This window comes from Lontra canadensis, unplaced genomic scaffold, assembly GCF_010015895.1.
Source record: "Lontra canadensis isolate GAN:19392208 unplaced genomic scaffold, GSC_riverotter_1.0 scaffold31, whole genome shotgun sequence".
NCBI lineage: Eukaryota > Metazoa > Chordata > Mammalia > Carnivora > Mustelidae > Lontra > Lontra canadensis.
This window is the reverse complement of record NW_022631025.1, coordinates 10217230-10242375: the sequence shown is the minus strand read 5'-3', so window position 1 is coordinate 10242375 and position 25146 is coordinate 10217230. Positions and strand designations below refer to the sequence as shown.

At 48.0% G+C, this 25146-nt stretch overlaps 1 protein-coding gene across 5 annotated transcripts in view; it reads left to right on the top strand.

Annotated features, from left to right (window-relative positions):
* APBA1 (amyloid beta precursor protein binding family A member 1) overlaps positions 1-25146 on the top strand; it is a 189617-nt gene that overhangs the window by 146232 nt on the left and 18239 nt on the right. For 4 of the 5 annotated variants that reach the window (XM_032866582.1, XM_032866584.1, XM_032866583.1 and 1 more), the window contains exons 3-5: positions 9212-9307; positions 14034-14073; positions 17484-17629. In XM_032866582.1, coding sequence (XP_032722473.1) covers positions 9212-9307; positions 14034-14073; positions 17484-17629 — 282 coding nt within the window. The remainder of the gene's footprint in view (positions 1-9211; positions 9308-14033; positions 14074-17483; positions 17630-25146) is intronic. The other variant, XM_032866585.1, reaches the window with a different exon arrangement.

Sequence of the window (25146 nt, the reverse complement as noted above, 5' to 3'; positions counted from 1 at the left end):
TAAGCCGCTGCCTTCGGCTCAGGTCATGATCTTGGGGTTCTGGGATCGAGTCCCACATCGGGCTGTCTGCTCAGCAGGGAGCCTGCCCCTCCTCCCAGATCCCCAGATCATGTGCACCCATGTGTGTTCTCTCTCTGTCTCAAAATCTCTTAAAAAAACAAAGTATTGTAATCAAACTATTCTATAGTATTTATATTTTAATAAAACCTAAGGGAGGAAGTGATGTACAGAAGAATGGCACCAGTAGAACCCAAGCAAGTCTCATAGGAGAGGGCTTCCACTCACCCCAGAGACTAGGAAAGATTCCACGAAAGAAGTAACATTGGAAATGAGCCTTTGGAGCCTGGTAGACACGTGTGCTTCAGAAGAGAGCATGAACAAAGGTTTTGCCCAGAAACACTCAGGTTTGATACAAGAGGCAGAAAACAGCTCAGTTTGGCTTGACGGTGGAGGAGAACTGGGAGAGGAAAATAGCTAAGAAGTTAAGACTAAACCTTGAAGTACTTAGGTACAGAGTCTAGAATTACTTCTCTTTCTTCTTCTTCTTACCCCTCCCACTCCCCCTCCTCCTTTTTAAGATTTTACTTGCTTGGAGCACCTGGGTGGCTCAGTTGGTTAAGCGTCTGTCTTTGGCTCAGGTCATGATCTCAGGGTCCTGGAATCGAGCCCTGCATCAGGCTCCTTGCTCAGTGGGGAGCCTGCTTCTCCCTTTCCTCCTTGCTCATGCCCTCTCTCACTACCTCTCTCTCTTAAAAAAAAAAAAAAAAGATTTTGCTTGTTTATGTAGAGAGAGAGAGAGGAAGAGAGTACGCATGAACAGGAAAGGGGCAGAAGGAGAGGAGAGAGAGAATCTCAAGCAGACTCCAAGCTGGACGCAGAGGCTGATGTAGGGCTCAATCCCAATATCCTGAGATCGTGACCTGAACTGAAATCAAGAATTGGACATTTAACCTGCTGAGCCACCCGGGCGTCCCTAGGATTTATTTTAAACATAAGCAGGAACCACTACAGTTTTTCAGTTGAGGAGTATTCTGCTCAGAGCTTGTTACAGTGTTTTTTAAAATGAGAGTCATGGGCCTGGGTGGCTCAGTCATTTAAGCGTCTGCCTTCAGCTCGGGTCTTGATCCCAAGGTCCGCAGATCGAGCCCCATATCGGGTTCTCTGCTCAGCAGGGAGCCTGCTTCTCCCTCTCCCTCTGTAGCTCCTCCTGCTTATGCTCTCTTGCACTCTCTCTCTCTAATAAATAAATAAAATCTTTTTTGAAAAATGAGAGTCATTTCAGTACAAAAAAATGAGAGTCAGTAGGTACTTAGTGAAAAAGTGTCTGATTATCGTAGTTTGGGTTGCTGCATAAGAAGGATACCATAGGGTGAGGGGCTTACACAACAGAAATGTACTTCTCACAGTTCTGGAACCTGGGAAGTCTGAAAGCGGGGTGCCAGCACCACCAGCTCCTGGTGTAGACCCAACCCCCTCCCAGTTTGCACATGGCGCTCTTCTTGCCACATTCTCACATGGTGGAGAACAGAGAGAAGAAGAAGGCTCTCTTGTGTCTCTTCTTGTAAGGGCACTAACCACGTCAGGAGAGCTCTACCCTCCAACGTAATTACCTCCCACAGGCCCCACCTCCTTATACTGTCCTCCTGGAGACTAGAGTTTGATGTGTGAATTTGAGGGGGACACGGTTAATTACTAAATAATTCAGTCCCAGATAGATGTGGTAAAACTGTGTCATTCTAAAAGGATTATTTTCTCCTACCCTTTGTTGTGAAACTTCTGTCACTGAGTTTCCTTGGAGGAAAGAATCAGCATGTGCTGGGACTTGTCAAGGTTATAGCCAGAGCCAGCCGGAGCCTTTAATCGAGGTCATCACAGTAGAGGATCTTGGTGTGTGGTGGTTGTGCACAGGCAGTGTTGCAAAGTCACGCTTGCCTATGCACCTGATTCTCTTTTGTAACCTCGTCGCTAGAATAGCATCACTCTCGGCCCTCATATTTCAAAATACCCTCCCATTCTCGGATGGGAGATAGCGGGCATGCCAGAAACGCACACGGTCATTGTACCTAGCCCCGGCCGTGGCCAGGAATGAGCTCTTCTTACCAATATGCCACTAAGAGTCTTGGGGCTTATAAATTAATTTAGAGTCTTTGTAGTAAGGTTTTAGAGAGTCTTCTGTGTGCTTTTTAATTTTATCCCTGAGTAAAATTTTAGTAAGGAAAGAAGCAGGAAGATGAGATGAGGAAGCCATCCCCATGAGTACATGTTGTGAACTCTCCCCAGTGGCCTGAAATCGTTGTTGCTGTTGGAATCTTCAAAGACTCTCGTCAAATGCTGGTGGGAGGCTTTGTGTGTACTTTGTGCATACCCAGGCGCTGAGCTGACGTCCCGTGTGCGTCGTCCCTGATCAGTCCCCACGCCAGCCCCGGTGGTGGGTGGTGACTGTTGTCCTCAATTCTCGGGAGGATCTGAGATGATGAGTAACTGGCCAGAGTCAGAGCTGGGAGCAGGAGAGCAGAACTGAGACCCTGGTCGTCCAGATGCTGGGGCTGGAGGGCTGCAGCAGCTCACTGTCCTGAGACCTTGAGAGCTTTACTTGTCCGGCCATGCTCTAAGCTTAAAACACCCCGGCCCTTCTCAAAGGAGCAATGGAACTTGTATTTCCTGAAACCACATGGCACTTTTGGAAATGGACTCTAGTACTAGAAAGACAGATCACGGTGGATTTGAAGACCAGATCCTGTATCTTAGGAGCTGAGTGAGTTTTTATGTCCGCCAACCAACAAGCTTTGCTCCAGGGTCTCCCAAATCCCCAGTACTGGGGCAGGAATGGCATCTGTGTTCACTAGCCCGGAGGCCTGCCTGCCCAGCCTCTGCTGGTCACCTCTCCTCCCTGCTCTTCCTCGGATCCTGCTCATGCCTCTCAGGACACCTGTTGTGTCCTGTCATAATCATGCAGGCAGGGTTGTTCGAAGGAATCCTGCAGAAGTAAACCTTCTAAAATTAATCCACTGGGATGCCTGGGTGGCTCAGTCGGCTGGGCGGCTGCCTTCGGCTCGGGTCATGATCCCTGCGTCCTGGGATCGAGTCCCGCATCGGGCTCCTTGCTCCGCCGGGAGCCTGCTTCTCCCTCTGCCTCTGCCTGCCACTCTGCCTGCCTGTATTCTCTGTCTCTCTGACAAATAAATAAAATCTTTTTAAAAAATAAATAAATAAATAAAATTAATCCACTTAAAATGAGGACCAGAATGGGGAGGAAGGAAGGGATTTGGTTAGAACCTTATCTTGCAAAACAGTATTAAAAATTATAAACGTAAGCTTAGTAGTTTTATTTATTGACTAATAACATGCAGGTTATAATTTCACTTACATGTGAATTCTTTTTAAAAAAAAGGATTTTATTTATTTATTTGAGAGAGAGAGCACAAGCAGGGGGAGCAACAGGCAGAGGGAGGAGCAGGCTCCTCACAGAGCAGGAGCCCAACACGGGGCTCAATCCCAGGACCCTGGGATCATGACTTGAGCCAAAGGCAGACGCTTAACCCACTGAGCCACCCAGGCGCCCTGTATGTGAATTCTTAAAACAAAAAAGGAGTATTGATTTGAGAAGTTGTAACTTTTTTGAGAAAGAACCCTCGAGGCATACACTAGCACAGCCTTCTTCAGGTCACACTGTGACTTCTGCAGCATGACCAGCAGGGCCCCTTCCAATCAGAAGGAGGACAGTTTCAGCAAAAACACACGAGGGCTGATGCAGTTTTCGCAAGGGCCTCTCTTAATGATTTGATATTCCAGTCATGCTCCTTTGAAGCACCTCTAGTGTCATCATTCTTTGTTTTGTCGTCTGCTTAATCTGTGAACTGGTGTAACCAACTCTTCAGCTACCTGTGGCAGGTGTGAGCAGTCCTCCAACTGGGCCGACTTCAACTTTCTAAAATCCTGCTTTCTCTTTATTTTTGCAATATTTGCACTTGTATTCTGCAGTGCGTTTGCAAGTTTCTGGTTTTCTGTTTTGTTTTGCTCTGGTCCTTGCAACCCCAGACGGTCCCAACCATCAACAGAGACCACCTGACAGTGACGTGGGCTGGGGAGATGCTCAGGTTGGAGGTGGGGGACTGTTAAGTGGACACCAGCATTGTGAGTGGTCTGCTCAGTAGTGACTGCTTTTGTGTCATTGTGACTTCTGTTCTCAAGGACTCGGTGGCCCCTGCTTCCAGAGGCCACCTTGTATGTATTTGTATGTCTGTCCATCCTGCTGAGCCAGGGGCTCCTTGGACACAGGCAGGGTTCTGGGCCTCCTCGCATGCTGTCAGAATTCCCATGTGAAATGAATGAATGTCAGTCTTGGTGGAAGTCATATTTTTCTGTCTTTTGACTCAAATGTCTCCAGAAGTCTTTCAAGATCTCTCTATGTCTCTCCCAGTCACTGCTTTGCACTCCACCCTTAGGCCTTTCCGAAAAGAACACCACCCATTTGGAAAGAGCCAGTGACTCCTTTGCCTTTAGTGCAGGGTGTTCTCGTTGTCATCCCATCGACTTTTCCAGGATGTCATCTCTTCGGGCAGGTGGCAGGGCAGAAAGGATGGCGGGATGGGAAGAGCGGAAAGTGACAACTCATTCTCTCCATCCTTTAGATCTTGAGTTCAGCTGAGGAAATAGTCACTAAGTGCCCAGACTGAGCTTCTGCACTGAGGACAACAGGCTAGTGACCCACCAGGAAAACCCCACCTGCTGGGCAGAGAGTAGACATGGCTGCTTGTCATCAGATGACCTGTCCTTGCCCTTCAGCTCAACCCCTGCTTTCCTGCAGAGCTCTGCTGCCGCAGCTCTGTTTCCAGAACCTTCCTCCCTCTCCTCATCCCATCCTGCGCCACGAATACTGAAGTTTTCAGGATTCAGCAGAAGTATCACCTTTCCCAGAAAGCATTGGGGATTCACCATAACATAATGACTCATCTACCCATAAAGCTGATACGTCCCTTTCTCCCCTCCAGCTGAATTGCTCCCTCCCAGCCTTGCGTCCTACGTCCTACGTATGGGTGACTATTCCTGCCACCTGCCACAGCCCTCTGTCCTAGCCCTGCCTATGCCCATCACCTGGAAAGGCATGTAGGACAGGACCCATCTCATTCCTCCTTGTATCTTGGGCCAATATGCAGAGCAGAGGTAGGCACGGACATGTCTGTTGAAGGAGTAAGTGGACGATAGTTATTTGTGCCCTGCTCCTCTTCCTTGCAAGGATGGCCGAAACATTCCTTGAGCTGTTTGTTTCACCTCTACCACCCTTAGTACAGCATTGGCCCCTAGAACAGTTTGATCGGAAATAAAATGAGAGATTGGCTTTCCCTCTGGATGCTTCTGCATCCCGAGGCCATCTCTGGCCTAAGGATAGGACTGTCATCTCCCGTCCTGGCGTTGACAGACTGAAGTCTTACAGCTGAGAGCCCTGCTCTGTGGAGCGCCGGAGCTCTGGCAGTAAAACTGAGACTATGCTGGTGGAGAATGTGCTAGAACACAGTCTGCAGAGGACAAGCAATTCAAGAAGCCGTCCCGTGATTAACCAGGACAGGGAGTTGCCGAGCTGTCTTTGGACATTGTAGATGCCTCCTACTAGATGCCCTGTGTGGCACGGAGTGAATGCCCAAGCCCACACTTGCTTCCTATCCTTAGTCTCATTTCTTTGAAATTGAATACGCAGCCAATGACCCAGCAGGCGTGAGACTTCAGCCGGGGAAATACGTGGTAATGACTTCCTTTGTGTATCATATTTTATTAAACTTTGCCTCCAGTACATTCTCTGAAAGGAGGAGGTGTTCTCAGATTTCTGGTCTTTTTTCCTTTTTTAGAGTGGAGTATGGCAATATGGAAGCTGGAGGAGAGGGGCAAGGGGCTTTTAAAGCAGACATTGTAGATGAATCGATGGTAATAACTTTGCTTAGGGACCTTGGGGGCTGTTTGCCCACCTTGACTTTGTCAGCAGTGGTGTGGGGAGGGCTGGGCTCCCACGTCTGGGGTCCTTATGTGGATACAGCTTTGAGCTTCAGGAGAGCTTTGCTGGAGCTCAGTTCAGATCTTTGCAGGCAAAGACCCCTTTTTTCTCATTCAGAATGCAGAGTTAGCATTCCACACGTAAGAGCATGAGAAGGCTATCAGAAAAGGGCTTACCATTGACCACTGAACAAGAATGAAAATGAGCCATGATTGCCCTGCTTTCCGCAGGTTGGAAAATATGGTAAAGCTGGAAACGACTCTGAAATCATTTCTTCCTCTTGCCGAGGGCCCGCTGCTTATGAGACCCATGGTCAGGCACTTGGATTCCAAAATGATTAAGACAAGATCCCTGCCAACGAGTTTGGGGGCAGGGGAGACCCACACATAAGCAGATAATTACAAAACCTGACACAAGCCATCAGGGAGAACAGGACAGTGAATAGAGTCTGAGAATGCTTCAGCAAGACTCACGATTTCAGATTCAGCAGTGAAGGTGGGCAAGAGTGCGGAAGAACTCTCCAGAAGGAGATCATTAACTGTGCGTGCAAGTGGAAGGAAAAGTGAATGAGCTCATTTGCATGCAGAAGGCTAGAGCATGGAGCACTGAGGGGACGTGGTCCCTGATGCAGGGCACTGTGGGTCCCTCCTCTCCGGGGCTCCCTGGCAGGCACTGGGCACTTGTCACTTAGCCTCACTGTGAAGTCTGACCTGCCCCTTCCACGTCACAGCCTGCTGTCTGGATAACCTGCCTTCTGCATCATCCTGAGACAACCCGATGTTTGCATGTTGCAGATAATCCATTTTTAGAATTTAGATTTGTGATAGCAAGTGGTTAGATAAGGAAATAAGAACTGCTGGGAACTTTAGAAAGGTTTTTTTTTTTCCTTTTTTTTTTTTTTTTTTTAATGAAGGTGTTACACAGTCCTCGAACCAGGCAATTAACTTTTTTAATTTTTTTAAATTTTGTTTTGTGGATTTTAAAAAGATTTTATTTATTTATTTGACAGAGCGAGATCACAAGTAGGCAGAGAGGCAGGCAGAGGGGGGCCGGGGAAGCAGGCTCCCCGCTGAGCAGAGAGCCCGATGAGGGACTCGATCCCAGGACCCTGAGATCATGACCTGAACAGGCAGAGGCTTAACCCACTGAGCCACCCAGGTGCCCTGAAACCAAGAAATTAAAGAAAAACCAGCCATCCTAGCTTCCCAAGGACCAAACCCTTAACATCTTTGCAACAGAGAAAATGACTTGGGGGGAAATAGATAGATCACTATCTAAGGAAGCTCTTCAAAATTGAAAAACTGGGAAAATGTAAAGGCGCTGAAATGTCATGGGACTTCACTTGCCTGCGTTTGAGTAGAACAAACAGAGCTAAGTCAGCCAGTACCCCTCCACTCTCTCGGGGGCCAAATGAAAAATTCTGTGTGTGATTTTTTTTGTTGTTGTTGTTAAAGGCGTGCAGGGCTGTCTTCCATCCAGGGGCTGTGGGGCTTGGGGTCCTTATGTCCACTCTTACCCGCACCCATCCCCTTGGCTTGATGCTGGAGGGGCCGATGTCCACACATGAGCAATTAAGAGACTCATTGGTCCTCATCTCCCTGCCCAGAATCAGATACAGGGGCTCACGGAAAACAAACCCAGGCCTGACGGGAATAGCAGCATCTCAGTGTGGAGAAAGCAGCCCCTCACCACATCCCCATCGTTCAGTTCCTTTGGTGCTCCCTGCATTTTCCCATAATTCAGACCTTCTGGAAAAGATTTATGTTTTTTAGAATTTCCCATAATGCTCATTGAGGCCCCGTTGTCTATGAGCATGCCCTCGCTCCAACTCAGCACGACTGATTTCATGGAACATTCTACCGTTCCACGTGGAGGTACTCGGCTGAAGTTTCTACCTCAGCCTCCCCCACGGGGACCAGGACATGAGAAACAGATTCAGCTGCCACGGGTGTAGCTCAGCTTCCTTCGTCCAGGATGGAGCTCCCCGCACATCGCCACACTTGCTCAGAGAACAGATGCTTGCACAGGTTCTGTTCTAGGCCTTTCCGTCAGGTTTCACAAGCCGTGCGTGCTTGCTCTCAGAGGACCATCGCTACAGAATCCTGAAGCATCCCTGTGGCTCTCCTGAAGGTGCCCTTCACCTCTCAGGATTGCAGGGGCACACAGAAATGTTTGGGTCTCGGCTGGGGAGGGTTTCCAGTGCCCGTCTCAGGCCCATTCTTGTGCCCGTTGGCTTGCTTTGGCCACTCAATTCAGTGAGTGTGTCAGGCCCCGGCCTGGGGCTTCCTCTTCCCTTCTAGCAAGGCCGGCCTGGGCCACCACCCGAGGCGGCGGCACGCCCAATGGGGACCATATGCTCCACATCTGTTCTTCTAACCCTGTTTCCAAACAGAGCATTTAATGAAGGACTTTTGAACGGTTTCAAGAGCAGCCAAGGTCAAGCCATTGTTTGGATGCTGACGTTTCTCTGAATTTTCCACGACCTGTGGATTCAATGAAAAAAAAAATGCTTGCAATCAGGACGAGAGAAATACAGGTGGTTTGGTTTCTGGTCATCAGTCCCAGCCACCTCTGAAAATCCCTGTTTTCGCTTTTACATTGTCATTTCCAGGTCCTCTTGGGCAGGTGACTTTATTAAGACAACGAGTACCCACAGTCTCTGTCTGTGAGAAGAATCTTATTTTATTTTATTTTTCTTAAGATTTATTTATTTACTTATTCGACGGAGAGCACAAGTAGGCAGAGAGGCAGGCAGAGAGAGAGGAGGAAGCAGGCTCCCCGCTGAGCAGAGAGTCCGCTGCGGGGCTCGATCCCAGGACCCTGAGATCATGACCTGAGCCGAAGGCAGAGGCTTTAACCCACTGAGCCACCCAGGCGCCCCTGTGAGAAGAATTTTAAAAACCGCAGACCTTTGTGTCTCCCCATTAGCTTTATTCATTCAGGGCTTGAAGTTCCAGTGTCAGCTTTCGCTCTGTTTAAACACTTGGCCTAAGGAGGAAAAGTAATGGCTGAGCTTTCAAGGATTCCTTTGAAAACATGGCGGGAATTTAAGAGAAAGCGCTGAAAACCCAGGCCTCTTAGGTACTGTTGGTGGCTCCTCTGGCAAGTTTTCTCCCCGTAGAAGTGTTTGTGCCCTTGCGTTGGGCTTTCTCCTCTTGACCCTGCCCCTGCGGGTGTTTGCGAGTCCCCAGACACTCACTGTGTCCTTTCCTTGCTGTGTTCCAGTCTCCGTCTCCTGGCAGTTCCTCCCCGCTGGGTGCCGAGTCCTCGAGCACACCCCTCAACCCCAGCGACCCCGCGGAGGCCTCCTCGAATAAAGAGGTAGGGAGCCATTTTGTTTCAGAAGCCGCCAGCCTGTGTTGTTTTCTTCTTCTACTGGTGTGAGTTTTCTTCAGCTTCCCACACAAACCCCCCAAACTCCACCCCCGCCACCACCACCACCACCAGGGAGAGAAATCCTTACCTCTCCTCTCGAGCATGGAGTTTAGTGATGGAAGCCGCACTGTCCAGTCTGATAGCTGCTGGCCACAGCTGTCTGCTTTGACTAATAAATGAAATAGAAAGTCACCTCCTCAGGCACACGAGCCACTGTTCAGGTGCTCAGTAGCCACACATAATGAGTGGCTGTTGTATCAGACAGGGGAGATGACAGAACATTTCCAGTCTTTCTGGAAAGTTCTCCTGGACCGTACTGGAAATGGAATATTATGAACTCTAGAGCAGCATCCTTCCTCACGGCATTACCAGCCTCTGAAACGAGTTGCCATGTGGTTTGGGAAGTGGGCTGGTTTCTTAAATACCCATTTACTTCAGGCACAAGTGGAATAAGTTTCATGACATCAGGGTGACTGCTTGTCCTGGCTTACGGGGGGTGGTTCCCCTTCACACCTGTTGTACAAGCGGTGAACCCAGGAAACACGCGTTTCTAAAGCAGTGCTATCCCAGAGAACATGCTCCAGTGATGGAAACCATCTGCTTCTGTACTGTCCTGTATGGCCATCACCAGCCCCAGGTGCCTAGCAAGCTCTTGAGGTGTGGCTCGTGGGACTGTGGAACTGAATTTTGCATTTTATTCCATTTTAATCAAATAGTCACATGTGGCTAAAGATGACTAGACCGTCCAGCTTAAAGTGTCCCCCTGTTGGACAGTGAGTCATACGGTCACCCTGCCGATGGAGGCCAGCCTGAGCCCCCATGGAGAATGCTGAAGTGAGAAAATGCTGCTGTTCCCACAGAGGTTCCTGGGGCTATGAAAAGACAGATGCTCTTCCTACAGGGGAACCCCTGCCTTTTCCACACTGTTATCTCTTTACCCCCAGCCAAATGCCACCCCTACCTCGTTATGAACCAGGGTCGGGTAGATAGCGGCCTGCGCCAGAGTCCCCATGTGGGTTCAGCACACCATAAATATAGACGCTCCCTAATCATTGCTGAGGGTAGGCACGAAAGAGGTTCGCCGTGTAATGAATGATTGCCTCATTTTCCTTCCTTTTATTAATAATATTGTGCTAAATGCAAGAGAAGAAAGCCATCTCCATTTAACCCTGAGTGGCAGATCACTTCTAAAGGGAATCTTCATTAAAATATACCCTTAAACTATCACTGGATATACATCCATTTGCCATTAACTATTCATGCAGGGAGAAGTATAATTTTCAATAATCTGTTCCTTTTAAAACAAACATAAGGGAGACCTTCTCTGAAATGACACCAACATTAGAATTTAAATACTTTGTCCTCCTCTGGTCTTGTCCTCAGACCCTAGGTCATGGGAACAGGAGTAGGAAGGTCACTGTTTCTGCTGACTCCAGATCCCACAGCTTTGCCGTATGCTTTTCTTCATAGTACAGGGATCGGTGAGAACCAAAAGCAAGACGAAAGGGGTCAAGGCCACAGTGATAATAACAGCAGTGAGAGTTACCATTTCTTGAGCACTTACAGCATTCAGGCATCTGTCCAAGCAAATCACAGGTAGTATCTCATTTAATCCTTACAATAATTCTGTAAAGTAGGAATCACTGTCGTCATTGTTTATTGAGAAAGCCTAGAGCTTCAGGAACTTACCTGAGGTCCAGGGCCCACAGGTGGTCAGGCCAGGATTTAAAACCAGATCTCCTATGGGGCCAGGCTCTTGACCCCAGGTGAAAAGTGTCCCAGGCCACACACATGCTGTGTAGATAAGCTAACTTGCACGGCTTTGTTCCAACTGTCAGACCTCCAGGCTCTACACACGGTTCAGTGTGACCTCCTGGAAAATCCCAAAGATTCTGGCCTCTCATCCTCTTGAATGTGGCTTTATTACTTCTTGAATATTAAGGATCAACTGATGTTCGTTTCTGTCTACGTGTGAGAAAACAAAGGGCTAATCAGACACCCAAATATTCAGCGTTTGATTATTCATCAGATATAATAAGCCGGGCAAATTTGTTAGTTTCTCCGTTCCTACAGGACTTGGCACACGTTTCTGCATATCCTTAGAAATTATGATGAGAATCCTCTTTGTGTGCAATAATTAGAGATTCTTTCATTTCTCAAAACTCTTTTTTTTTTAAAAAAACTTACTACCGCAGAGACTAAAGAAAGCCAGTCATGAGCTTATGAATAGAGAATAAGTAAATGTACCAAATGCCCTCCATTGTGGCTCTAAATAAAACTGCAGATTTTATTTTTTTTTAAGGTTTTTTTTATTTATTTGACAGCACAAGCAGGGGGAGTGGCAGGCAGAGGGAGAGGGAGAAGCAGGCTCCGAGCAGAGCAGGGGAAGCCCGATAGGGGACTCGATCCCAGGACTCCGGGACCATGATCTGAGCCAAAGGCACTCACTTAACCAACTGAGTCACTCAGGTGCCCGAAACAGCAGCTTTTAGAACTATAGACTGAAGTAATACTTTTGTAGCTTCTGCTAAAATCTGGGGACTGTCCTTGTGATTAGCATTTAGTAAAGTGTCCTACTGGCCCAAGAAAATCTGAATTAGTTTCTTGGATGTATCTGGAGGCTAACCCATTTTGACAAAATGAAGGAAACCCTCACTAACCCCGGACCCCTCGCTGCTGAGGGCAAGGCCAGTGGGGGTGTAGGGAATAATAATTTTTAAAGTCTTCGGTCTTTATGAGGAAGCTAACTTCTACCTGCATACCATGAACTTAGGGATTTTTGTTTGTTTGTGTTTAACCAGAATTAGACAGTCCTGCCACTGGCATTCACCTGGGCCTGTCTTCTCATTTGGAAAGTAAAACGAGTGGAAAGCGCCATAGAAATGGGAGTTGTCTTTCTTCCTGTGCACAGAGCTTAGCTGGGTGTGCATTTTTCCGTAAATGCATTAGCAGCCAATGATCTTTCCTTCCCAGTGGACTTGTCTCTTTGGTTTCCTTAAAGGTAATCCCTTCTGAAATAAGAAACCCACCATCCTTGGTGTAACGGACCATTGCACCCAGGCAGGCACATCCTGGTATCTTGTGTGATGAGTGTCAAATTCTTGTCATTGTCCTGAATTAAGTGAGATTCTTAAACCTGGGTGTCTTTGCCTCTGGTTTTTTGTTTTTGTTTTTGTTTTTTGGGTTTATTTTTTTTTTCCACTGGTAATGGTTAACACTACTGTGTTTAGAATATTGTGCGAATGGTAAGTGGATTGGTCTCCCTTTGCTGTCCCATCTCCCCCGTGAAGACATTCTACGCAGTACTACAAGATGGAGCTCTTCCCATGGTGTCCCAGCCCTCTGTTGGGCCCTAACCCTTCCAGCCACCAGGCACCCCCGAGTTCACCATCAACCCAAGTCAGCGTGTTGAGCAGCTGTGCTGTACTAGATCCCCTTTTCCTAGAAGGGACATATTTAAGTGATGACTTAACACCTGCTAGATTCTTCTTAAGATTTATTTATTCATTGATTAGAGAGAGAGAGCACACGTGGGGTTAGGAGAGCAGCAGGCAGAGGGAGCGGGACAGGGGGAAGCAGGCTCCCTGCAGAGCAGGGAGCCTGATACAGAGCTCAATCTCAGGACCCTGGGATTGTGACCCGAGCTGAAGGCAGACACTTAACTGACTGAGTCACCCAGATGCCCAGTACCTGCTAGATTCTTAACAATGGAAATCTTTAGGCTTCCTTGGCCATGCAAACCTTCCTTTTTGCTCATGTGCAGGACTCTTGCCTTTGCCATTAGCTCTCCACCCCCCTGCAATGCTCACATCACCCTGCCCCAGACGTATCCAGTACAGAGTCTGTGACTGGATAAAGCAGGAATGAATTTCCTACTCTTGGGCCTCTCAGAGTTACCTTTAGGCCATTCACTTATGGAAGGAACCAAATGGTAAGTGTTGCTCCTCTGAGAGCCTTTAAACCACCGTCCGGTCAGGTTCTAGAAGGTCTTAGCTGATCACGACCACTTCCGATGGTGCTGTTGGAAGACTGACCCTTGCTATGAGGTCTTACTTCGTATAAGAAATTCAGGGTTTTTCAGTTCACTTCTGTGTTTAATGTGTTCTTATTTGAAGGTAACACATAATAATTACCCACATAATGGAATTTTGAAACCAGTAAGCGGTGAAAGGAGGAACAGAAAACTCTAGCAAACATTTTTAGCACAATGAGAGATTACTGAAGCAAACACCTCAAGGGAAATAAAATTCTCCAAGGGAATCCTTGATTTCAACATATAATCACATTGTTGGTGCTTTTATGAATCCAGCAGGTTTTCACTTAGAAACCCAGATTCTTAATAAAAACTGAGCCTTTTGTATTATTTTGTATTGATTATGGGTTTTGGTCTGTGGGATATATTTTTTTAAGCTGTTGGACATCTCTCTGATTGTGGAATGTAAGGTTTTCAGATTACCTAAACTAGGAATAGATGTTCTGGGCTTTGGGTAACTTTTAGTAAGAAATGTATGTGATTATTTGCACTTTTCTTCCTGTGTCCAAAAATGGTTGACATCTGGCTAATATCTGTCATTGGTGATTTATTTATTTTTCATGTTGCATGGATAAAGTTGTGTTAATGCATTTTTCATCACGGTTTGCCCTTTTTGAAACCTCTTTGTCTTGATTACAGTCAAGAAAAAGCTTGGCTTCATTCCCCACCTACGTTGAAGGTAAGAGCTGAAAAGGAAGTAATTGAATATTGAATCATGCATGCATCTCCTAACATTTTGGATATTTGAAGCACTGGGCTGTGAGACCCTAGTGGGGAAGAAAGGCCACGAAGTCACTCACTCATAGTCTTAACAGTCTTAGAATCTTAGTCTGAAAGAACAGTAGCCTTGAGCCTGTCAAAGATCCTCCCCCCAACTTTGCTGACTGAGTCCATGAGTTTGCAGGGAGGCTGAGGGCCATTCCCAGTTTAGAGACAGTCATATGCCATCTGAACCCAAGACTCTTTATCTCCATTCCAGGACACCTCTTAATATCGATCAAGGGCCATTCGAGTAGGAATGAACTTTAAGGGAGACATTTTGGTCCTCTTAATTTAGAGGGGAAAAAAAAAAAAGACCTTCCCAGTCATTCCCATCTCTTGCTTGGATGAGTTAAGCACAATGTTTTATCAAGCTTTTACTCTGTGCAGGATACACACTTTCCATATAATAACTGATTGACTCCTCACATCTGTCTTGTGAAGTGGGCTTACTACCCCTGTGTTATGCCGGAGAGAACTGAAACATTCTTACTCCAGGTGCTAGGTGGGTAACTTTCCCAGGATGGCACAGTTATGAAGGATCAGAGCCAGTCTGTGAGCTGGCAGTCTGATACCACAGCATCAGACTCTCCTAGTAAACAGTATTCTGTGCAGGATGGCCATGTATGGTTGTGCAGGTTATTCACTGCTCAAGGGCACCCAGTCAGGAAGCAAAGACCTCAAGGGAAATAAAATTCTCCCTAGTTGGGCCAGAACTTTACCCAGGCAAGGCACCCCAGGTTAAGATTGGACCACAGAAATGGAGTACGTATTCTTCACCCACACAAATGCCCCCTTTAGCTAGAGGTACTACTGATCCTCTGCCAGGGACAATGGCAAATGGTTTTTCCAGTAGGGTAGCTAGTCATTTACTTGAAAGAGGATTTTCTGGAGATGAGCAAATGTGCAGAAACCACTATGAGGTTCTGTCTGGCCCTTGGATCCTGGGCGTGAACCATCTGTGTGCCCCACCGCCTGAGAGTGGGTCACCAGGATTTGCACACCTTCCTGACCCTGCGCTCCTGAAGCTTAGGTCAGGCTCGTGACTTTCGTTCAGTTACTCAGGTCTCTTTCTTGAGTGACCTGTTAAATTATCTGTGCCATTTTTGCAAGGCTCCAGAATTCCACGAGTACTCCTTGGGGAGTTTCCAGGAGTTTGGAAACTCCCTTCTTCGTAGTCATTCCGCCAGGCTCAGCATTCCCGTGAGTGTGACGATGACACGTGTACGCTTGTTCACCCGCAGAGCAACACAGAGGCCCCCCGAGAGGAAACACACAGTCTAAGAAGCCAAAATGAAACCTGCAGTTCTTCGACTTAGGGCCATTATAATGTTAAATTTTTTGACTTTTAAAGAATTCCCCAATATGAAGTTATGGACTTAGGGCTTTTTCCTCCCCAGATGTGATCTGGTGACAGTGATGTTTGATTATGATCAGTTTCTCTGGAGGATAAATGTTCTAAGATCGTATCTCAGATTACAGTGTATTTAGGTCCAATATTTCTGTCTCTTGCCTGGTTGACATTTGTACAGTCCTTTAAATATTACTGGGATTGCTCTTATACCTATCTGCAGATCCACACTTAATATGGTCGAAGAGGGACCCTTTCAGGGAATAGAGCCAGCTCAGAGATGAATAGACAATACTGGAAGTCCCATAGAGAAGTATGTCATTAATTCTTCTTCTTTGAACACTCATTATTTTCACAAAATAAATGGAAGGTTTTTAGAAGTTACTATCCCAGATGAGATCTTTTTTCTCAATGCCTGGTTAGGCAAAAATGATTATGTTTAAATCACACTTAAACCCATCAGGGGAATTTATGGTAGGAGAGAGATAGATGATCTTTTACTTTTTACGAACTGTAATGTGGGTGCAAACCTGTCCATGTGTTATTTTGGCTAGAAACGCTTCCCTGCTCTACGACTAACATCGTCTGTTGGAAATACCCTGAACCCTTCTGACATCTAGCAAAGCTTCAGGGCAGGAAACGTGTGACTGTTGAGAAGGGGAATTACTGGCCCATGGTGGACGCAGGTTAACTGTCCGGAAGACTTTCTCGGAAAGATCTAGAAAAAGACAAATAACAGGTTTCCTTATTTATTTACTACACAGATGCTTTATGAAGATCTTTCCTAAAACACCGTTAATTTCTTTGTTTCAACCACTGCCTTGGCTTTAGAGAAATGATCAGATTATTTTAAGATTGTACCCTGATAAGTAGCTTATCACGGGAAGCAGCTGGTTAAGCTCCAGATGAGCTCGATGTTGGGGGACAAAAATAAAAATCACTTCAGATTAGCTTTCCAAAAGGAAAAAGCAAATTGTTTCCATTTCCAGTTATCTAATTTAAGAGCCTGAGGTTTGAACAGTAGGTTAAAACGTATATTTTTAATCTCCCCAAATATGGCATTCAAGCCAAAGAAAATACATACGTTTCCATTGTAGAATGAAAAGCCTTTCTTGGTGCATCTGTTATAAAGTTATGTATTAGTCCCAGACATGTTTTAATTTCAAGTAATGTTTACAGTTGGGTACGGTTAGGATCAGATGCCCCCATTTTAAATATTTTAAAACTAAGGTTTAATTTCAAAGGCCGGTCAGTTGAGAACAGAAAATCTGACTTTCCTTGAAATTGATCTGTACATGGAGGCAAGCTGGGACCAGGAGAGCCTTTGAGTCAGCAAGGTCCGCTGCAGGAGTCTCTGGCTCTGGGGTAATTGTCCTCTGCCTCCCAGAATCGGGGTCAGAGGTCATTTAGGAATCTGGACATTCTGAAGCAAATACCCCTTTTCCTGATTTATACAGTTTGTTTTCTCCATTATGGCTACAGTGGGAAGAGAGAGGGGGGATGGTGCAGCTGAAGGAACTGTTATTAAATGAGGTTTTCTAACAAAGCAGCCCCCCTGCTCCCCTAGCCACGTGTCTGGCACCCATTTATTTGACACCCACTGGGTGACAGACACGGATGAGACATGAGAACCAAAGAGGAACATGACGTGGTCTTTGTCCCCAAAGGGTTCACAGTCTAACGGGAGAAACAACACCCTTTCTCACCGACTTTACGTTTCATATTTAAATAAACGCCCCTTCTCACAGTAAGTGGCCTGGGCGACGTGGATTAAGAGGAAATTGCTCCTTCCCTTTGAGAACAAGGGGTGAGCGAAAGCAGATGCAGGGGGACGCCTCGGACTCCGCGGGGTGTCTGGTGTGGGGTCGCCGGGGCTGCCACCGCGCAGCGGGGTGAGGGGGGCCGCGCAGTCCTGGGGCTCTGGTAGGGGCCCGACCCCAGGGCGGCCTCGCTCACCGCCATGGCTCTGTGTGTTCCAGTTCCCGGACCCTGTGACCCCGAGGACTTGATCGATGGGATCATTTTTGCTGCCAATTACCTTGGCTCCACCCAGCTGCTGTCAGACAAGACGCCCTCCAAGAACGTCCGCATGATGCAGGCCCAGGAAGCCGTGAGCAGGATCAAGGTGAGGGGCGGGTGCTGGGGCCTGAGCCGTGCCCACGGGTCTCCCCACACCTCATGCAGCCAGTGTGGGGGTGGGGACAGCGCACCTGCTAACGCTCTGAACACAAAACACGTGTGCCGGAGCCCTGAGGTATCAATGCTGGGTATTTGGGGCGATCCTAAGGACCAGTCTTAAAACGCACCTAGGAACGTAAACTTCGGGAAGCTGGTGTGGTGAGGAAGGATGTCGTTTTGAGCATTCTATCTCCCGGGTGAGAACTTATTCCCGGATTTCTGCAGACCTAATGATCAGTGACTTGAACCCTCGCAGGAGCGCGTGGTTCCATTGGGGTCTCCTGCTGATCCTGCTCAAGCCAGATTGAACTGGTTCGCTTCCGGCTCCACAAACCGCTGGATCAGACCTAACCAGAATGAGTCCGTGCCGGGCTACCCCAGTTGAAACTAGATTGAGCCAGTCATAACCTGTTGGAATCTGAGGAGCAGGCCTGTTTGATCCAGGAACTCCTTCTGTCTGGTTTAAACCATTCCCTGCTGGGCTGAGCCGGCCAGGACTGGCATCCCGACGTGGCAGTGCAGGGCTCTAGAATCAGCGTGATGCCGGGACCACCCGGAATCCTGGACAGACGCAAGGCTCCAGGAATGCATCCCGTGCCCTTAAAATGCCACCAGAGCCCCAGGGATAGCAGCCCTGAAAAACCCAGAACCAAGGATTTCAGGCGACTTGGAATGGATTAGGACTCACCAGATTTGGTCGTTTACGGCTTCAGCTGGTCAAAATGCCGTTGGTCCTCAGAGAGCCAGTCCCTTTTCCATATGGTCTTGTGCACACGCTCCCTGTTGCCTCCTGGTGTTTGTGTGGCCTTGCGGAGAGAGGAAGAAGCATGAGGGCAAGATAGGAACTTAGGGTCCTTCATCCGGGGAAAGTATTTCTTGAGCACTTACTCAAGTGTGCAAGGCTGTCCACGGTCTTAGGAGGGAGGGGAAATGGCCAGTTAGAAGGTAAGCTCCTTCCCCTCGGCTCCGCGGCACCTGCAGAAGTGAGCCAAGCCAGCGACTGTGCAGGATGGACCCAAGCAAGAGGGAAGGGGGAGAGGGGGTGGGTGCCCAGGAAAGCCGGGGCCCCCAGGGGCTCACTGGTGGGACCAGGGGCGAGGAAGCACAGAGGTCGTGTAGGGCTCAAGGCAGTGTTTCTGGCCTGTTTGCCCAGGCTGACTCCCGTGTTATTCACAGACTGGGAATGTAGGCAAGAGGCCCTCACTGTGATGACCCAGGCCCCTGCTGCCCGGTCGAGGTGCAGGTCCCCATGGCTTCAAGGACCATGAGTTGCTGGCTTCTCTTACACCCTCTGCTGACCTGGAAGAGGCACATCTGCCCACAGGAGCCCGCTTGCTTCTTGCAGGTGTCTGGGACCCACTCTACCACTTTACCAGGGTCTCTGAACCTCACCTGTGCCTCAGAGACCCTGCCGCCCCAGGGCCTGCTGCTGAGGTGGCCATGTCTTCTCCCAGAATTAGCCTCTGCCCGCATGACTGACAGTAGGAATGTCCACTTCTCTCAAGGGAAGTCCCGTCCCTGCCCACAGAGAGGTGTGGCCCCCAAATGTGGCAGGATGACCCCATGCCAGCATATCATACGAACTTTATACCTTCTGGGTCCTTTGGACTCATCAGTGTTACTGGTGGAAGGAGCATCAGGTTCCCGTTGAGCTGCCCATCTGGGCTTCCTTCTGTCTCCCCTTATCCCGAAGAGTGGCAGAAATACCTCTAGGTCTCCCCAAAGTGTTCCCGAATTGAGGATGTCCCAGGCACAGCATTCAAAACAGGAACACCCGGATCGTATGAGAGAACCGGCTACTTTTTTCAGGTGAGAACTTCTTTAAAGGCAAAGTCTGTTGGGATGTCATTCTGACTCCTGATGTCCCACAGTTCCCAAACAGAGCCCATTAGGATTTTGTGAAGTTAGTATTTGTTCAGCAGAGCCCTGACGTGCCAGATGGTTGAACCAAAGAGCACAAGGGAAATGGAAATGGAGACATTTATTACTCACAGATCCTCAAGGAAGGAGCCGGCATGCCTCAAGGGGGCCGCAGGCTGGGGGTCCCGGCCACATGAGTGCAGGCACAGGGTGAGACTGAGCTTGGGGCACGTGCCTTTATGAGGGTCTGTGAGAGGAATACTTTGCGGTTCCTGGGTTTGACTGGGCCGGTTCCTACCTAGAAGAGCAGGGTTTGGTAAGCTCCACAGGGGTCTTGTCTAAGGGATGCACACGCGGGAGGCCCTGGAGGTGAGGGGGACTATTTATTACAAGGGCCGTCGGGAATTTATATCAAGAGCTTACATTTGCCTGAGGCTCAGGGGCCTGTTATCCAGCATATGGACGTGCGTGAGGGGCTAGCGTGCATGCGAGGTCACTGCAGGCCGCTTGACCAAACAGAACGGATACCCAGCAACACCATGACGCAGCTTCACCCCCGAACACAGGCCCGTGGTGCTGCTCGCGTCCACAGGACCAGCGGGAGTGCAGGACCCACCCGGGACCAAGCGTGCTGTGAATTACAGCTTCTGCGTCCCGCGGTGAGGTCCCTTCCTGAAGCCCGGCTCCCCCGACAAGAAACCAGAATGTTCACTCGGAAACTTCAGGGAATGGGTATCTAGAAGGTCCACAGCGGGTCTGAAGCGAAGAATTAGATGGTGGTGGTGATCAGAACAAGCGGGATGAGGCTGTCTGACGGTAAATCCATTGCAGACCTGCCACGAGCAGAGCAGGCACCTGGAGAACATAGATTTATTTTTACAGCACATTAGGGTGGTGTCAGGAGTTCATTATAGAGTGGTAAAGTTCAGTGGTTGCATTTCATTGATAAGTATCATTTCACAACGTGCTCCCATGCCTCTGAAGGAACCGCTGCCTGCCATCAAATATTTCCCGCCTCCGGTTCCTTTGAACTCCTTCCATTGAAGTGCCTGTCAGATTGCTTGACTTTACACCCAGCCTCTTTCTCAAGTTGTAGGCGGAGTCTGTGCTCAGACCCGCATTTACCCTAGAAAGTTGCTGTCAGGATGTGCACCGGCATTTCACGTCCGGCAGAGGGCGCCGGGGGGTAGGGGAGCGGAGCATCTATCCCCACCAGGCGGGCTGGTCTACCGGGCGCATGCGCCGTGGTTCCCGCACCTGCCAGGGAGACCCCTTTCTCTAAGGGAGTTGGTGCCACGGTTTTTCCCAAAGTGGTTGACCTTTCAGAAAGGAGTTCTTCTAGGCCACCTCTCTAAAGATGCCGAGAGGAAGGAAGCTACAGATGTGACAGTGTCTGTCCAGGAAGGAAGGAAAGAAGAAAAGCTACGGATTTACTCGGAAATCCCTTTAGCAATATCCTGGACCTAAACCGATTAGTAATTTCTGCCTTGGTGCAGTCATCTGAACAAGACAGAGGGTGTCCTCCTCCTGTTTCCAACTCCTCCTCCTCCTCCCCCCATTCCCCGCGGGGATCCCCGCCTTACCCCTCTTTGTTACCTCTGCCCACGTGGTTGGTTTGACCCGGTGGATGCGGCTGACGGCTGAGCCCTTCCTCACCCCGGTCCTGCGTGGACAGGGATGTTCTAGCCGCTTGTCTCTGAGCAAACACCAAACCTGAAGCTTGGCTTTCAGAACCGACTTTAAATTTCTCTTCCATTGGTCGGTTTGGATGCTTCTTGGATTTACACTTGGAGTTTGAAGAATGAATATTTTCTTAGTTTAAAAGATGTGTGGATTTATTTGTCAGCTAGGGAGAGAATTTGGAGTTGTAGTTTGGCCAGAAATTTTCTACTTAACTCGAGAAGAAAACAAAGGAATTTGGCTCAGGAAGCAGAGTGTTCCTTTGCAGACCCTTGTGATAGGCATCTCAAGAGATAAAAACCACCCAAGACCCAGTCCTTGACCTTGAGAAACGTGTAGTCTGGAAGGGAACCAAGAAGAGTGTTTAAGTAGCAATAACAGAGGCAGGCTGAGGAATCTGAAATTAAAGGTTTTTTTCATCTACCAAGATAAAATAAGTAAGGTGGATCTAAATGCAATAGCAGAATCAGAAGACATCTGCCATTATTCTTAAGTTTTTTTTTTCATCTCTGGACCCTCCCTAATGTACTCTTTCTGCCTTTGTTGTTTGCTATTTTTGAGAAGAAATAATATCCTTTTAGGAAACCCCGATCCAACAAGGAATGCATTCAAGCAGTGGATCTCAAAATGGGAGTCCTTCCCGGACAGCAGTAGCGCCGCTAGGCAATGCTGGAAATGCAGCTTCTCAGGCCCACCCCAGTCAGAAACTCACGGTGGGAGAAGGGCCCAGGAATCTGTGTTTTCATAAGCCCTCCAGGAGGTTCTCCCATGCCGTACAATTTGGGGAATGGTAGACCACCCCAGCCTGACGGGGTATCTCTTCTCCCACTGCCCTGGGACATCCCAGTCAAGCTGAGCACTCCCTACCCATAAGGTTCTGTTGGCACATTAGCTCAGGAGACACTGCAAAATTTCTCTCTTTTTTCGATATTTGCCATCTGTGTTTTCCTATTAAAGATTTTTGAGAAGTCCTGTACTAAGAGCTAATTTGCTTGGTATAACGGGAAAGCCTCATCATTATTTGAACACGGAATGCACTATCACTGTGCGATACCCACTTGACTCTTGTGGTCAGATTCTCTGGAACATGTTTTGGGAGAAATCTCTGCCCTGCCTGGTGGCAGCATATATGGCCCCCCACCCCCGCCGCCTACAGCATGGGAACCACGCCGTAACCCTCCCCAGAGAACCAGACCCGAGGCCAGGGAGGCTAGGTCCCTGTCTTCCTTTCTCTCCACTACGTCCCCATGCTCCATCCCACCCTCATGCCCGCTGCATTTTCTCCTCTTCGGCTAGAAGACGGGCTCCCCTACCTGAGCCCTGGAAACTGCTTCGTGTCCACGCCGGAGTGTGGCATCTGTGTCTCCATTCTTCCCACATTTGTGAAGCTCGTGTGATTAGCTCACAAATGGTGTTGGATGTTTTTTGGTGTATGCATTTGTGTAAGGAGCATTCATTATCAGACATGCTCATATCTGTCGTTACTAGCTTGTCCCAAAAGATCAGATTTTTTCTCTTCTTTTATGGAAAGGTTTTCTTGAAATGCCAAAAATCAAGACTTAATTGTAGAATTAAAATTTCTATCATTGAAATTCTGTGTAAGCCACATGATTTCCCAGCTGTGATTAGTGAAGAGGCTATTAACACTTAAAGCAGGTTCTTCCTGTGAACTCACATGAACTCCACGAACTCGTTTACTCCTCAAAATGGAGGGGTGGGGGATCCTGGGAGGTAGGTATTATTAACCCTGTTTACAAAGTGAGAAGTTTATAGATGCGAGACTTGCCTCAGTTGGACAACTAGTGGTTTGGAGTGAGACTTCCAGGGTTTGAAAATCTATTCTGCCTCTTAACATCTGTGTGACCTTGAGCAAGTTAATTAGTCTCTCTGTGCCTCAGTTTCCACTTCCGCAAGAGAATACTGCAGTGCCTACCTCACAGGGTTACTGTAAGCTTTCTCATTGCCATACACATGAATGACTTAGAAGGATCCTGGCTCAGAGCAAGGGCTCAGTGAATGTCAGCTGGGGAAAGGAAAGCTAGAATCATCAGGAGGTTCTCTAGCGTGACTAACCTAGCGAGGATTAACCGTAAACCCTCAGGTCGCATTGCAGAGTGAGTGGGTGGACAACCACTGTGCCACAGTCTGTATCCTTTGCACCACAGCCTTCTGCGGGGCAAGCCGTACTCAGTCCCGTGAAATACAAGGATATTAAATGGATGGTGTCATTCCTTGCCTTATGACCTGTGCTGGCCCTGCGTTTCTCCTGGGCTTCTCTGCTCCTGCAACTTCTCATTCTGGATCCGACCCCCTCCCAATGTCATGTGTAAATTTTAAAAAAAATTAGGATTTGTTTCAGGGCACCTGAATGTCCTGTGGTGGAAAGATGGTATTACTTTAAGTGCCTAAAATACCTTTAACTCCCTAAAAGTTACTTTAGGATACCCTTCATGAAACTCAGTTTGCCCCTTTGATCCCTTCCTCGTCACCCACGTGCATGCGCACAGAATTTGGTCATTCCCTTGTAGGACCCCACAGCTGTCACTAATCATGAGGAGTAGAGCTGATACAGATGAGAATTTCTGCCAGGAGGACTCACAGATTCCACACGGGAACCCGCGTGGTGTGGCGCAGCCTGGGCCCAGGGCCGCCCCACAGACGCAGACACATTGCCACCATCACATGCAGTCAGGATGACCCTGGCCCTTGCTGCCTTCTCACCTTCCCAGGGCTGACTGTTCCCCATGGATTCATGACCACAGTAAGAGCTCTGGCGGGGAGCCTGTGTGGGAGCAGGGCTGCCCTAGTTTCCTGACTGTCCCAGAGAGTAAGTACGTGGTGTTTGGATCCCTGACTCATGCAGTCTCTGCACAGTGAGGTAGAACAGACAACACATTTGACTCATTCGTGAAACAGAGGTGTGCTGCTGGGAGCAAAAGGGCTTTTCTGCAGGTGAGTACCAGGGAGCATGAGAGAGCAGACGATCGTCCACCCGCCCCCACCACTGCAGCAGTCTTTTGGGTCTGGCCACTGACTCACCATTATTCGTGCAAGATCTGTGTGTGTCCAGCAAGCCCTACCAAAGCCAAGAAACTGCATTTTGACATGGGTAAATTATAATTCTAGAACAAACACAAATGTAGTGTTCATAATGCACCAGGCACTGTTCAAGAGCTTTGCATATACATATTTTATGCTCACAATAGTCCTGTGTTTATCCTTGTTTTATAGATGAGGAAATTGAGGCACAGAGACAGTAAGTGGCTTGCTCCAAGTCACACAACTAGTTGGTGGCAGAGCCAGGATTCAGTTTTAGACAATCAGACTGCAGCCGATCTCTCTCTCTTTTTTTTAATCAACCATACTAGCTTCTACTTATGAACAAAGGGGGGAATATTACACCTATTTCTAGTTAGGAATAGGCCATATGAACATGACACAAATTGAAAGCAAGAATTACTAAAGATGAAGAAAAAGAAAAAGATCCGTAGGGAGACATAGCACCTTAAATACATATGTACCTTATAACATGGATATAAAATAGATAAAGCAAAGATTGGCAGAGCCAAAGGAGACACAGACAAATCCACAAGAACAGTTGGAGATTTTAACACACCTCTCAGTACATTTTAGAATGAGCAGAGAAGAAAAAACCACGTACCTAGATTTGAGTCATACCCCCTTTTTTTTTTTTTTTGATAGAACACTGTTCCCAACAGTGCGAGAATGCATCTTTTGAATTCCCCCTGACATTCACCATAGTCAGTCATGTTCTGAGCCACAGGGCTAAGACTCAGCACAGTTCAAAAGGTTTGGAACCAGGTGTGCTCTCGAACCACAGTGGAATTACTTCAGAAATCCGTAACAGAAAGATAACTGGAAAATCCCCCAATGTAATAAAATTAATAACAATTCTAAATCATC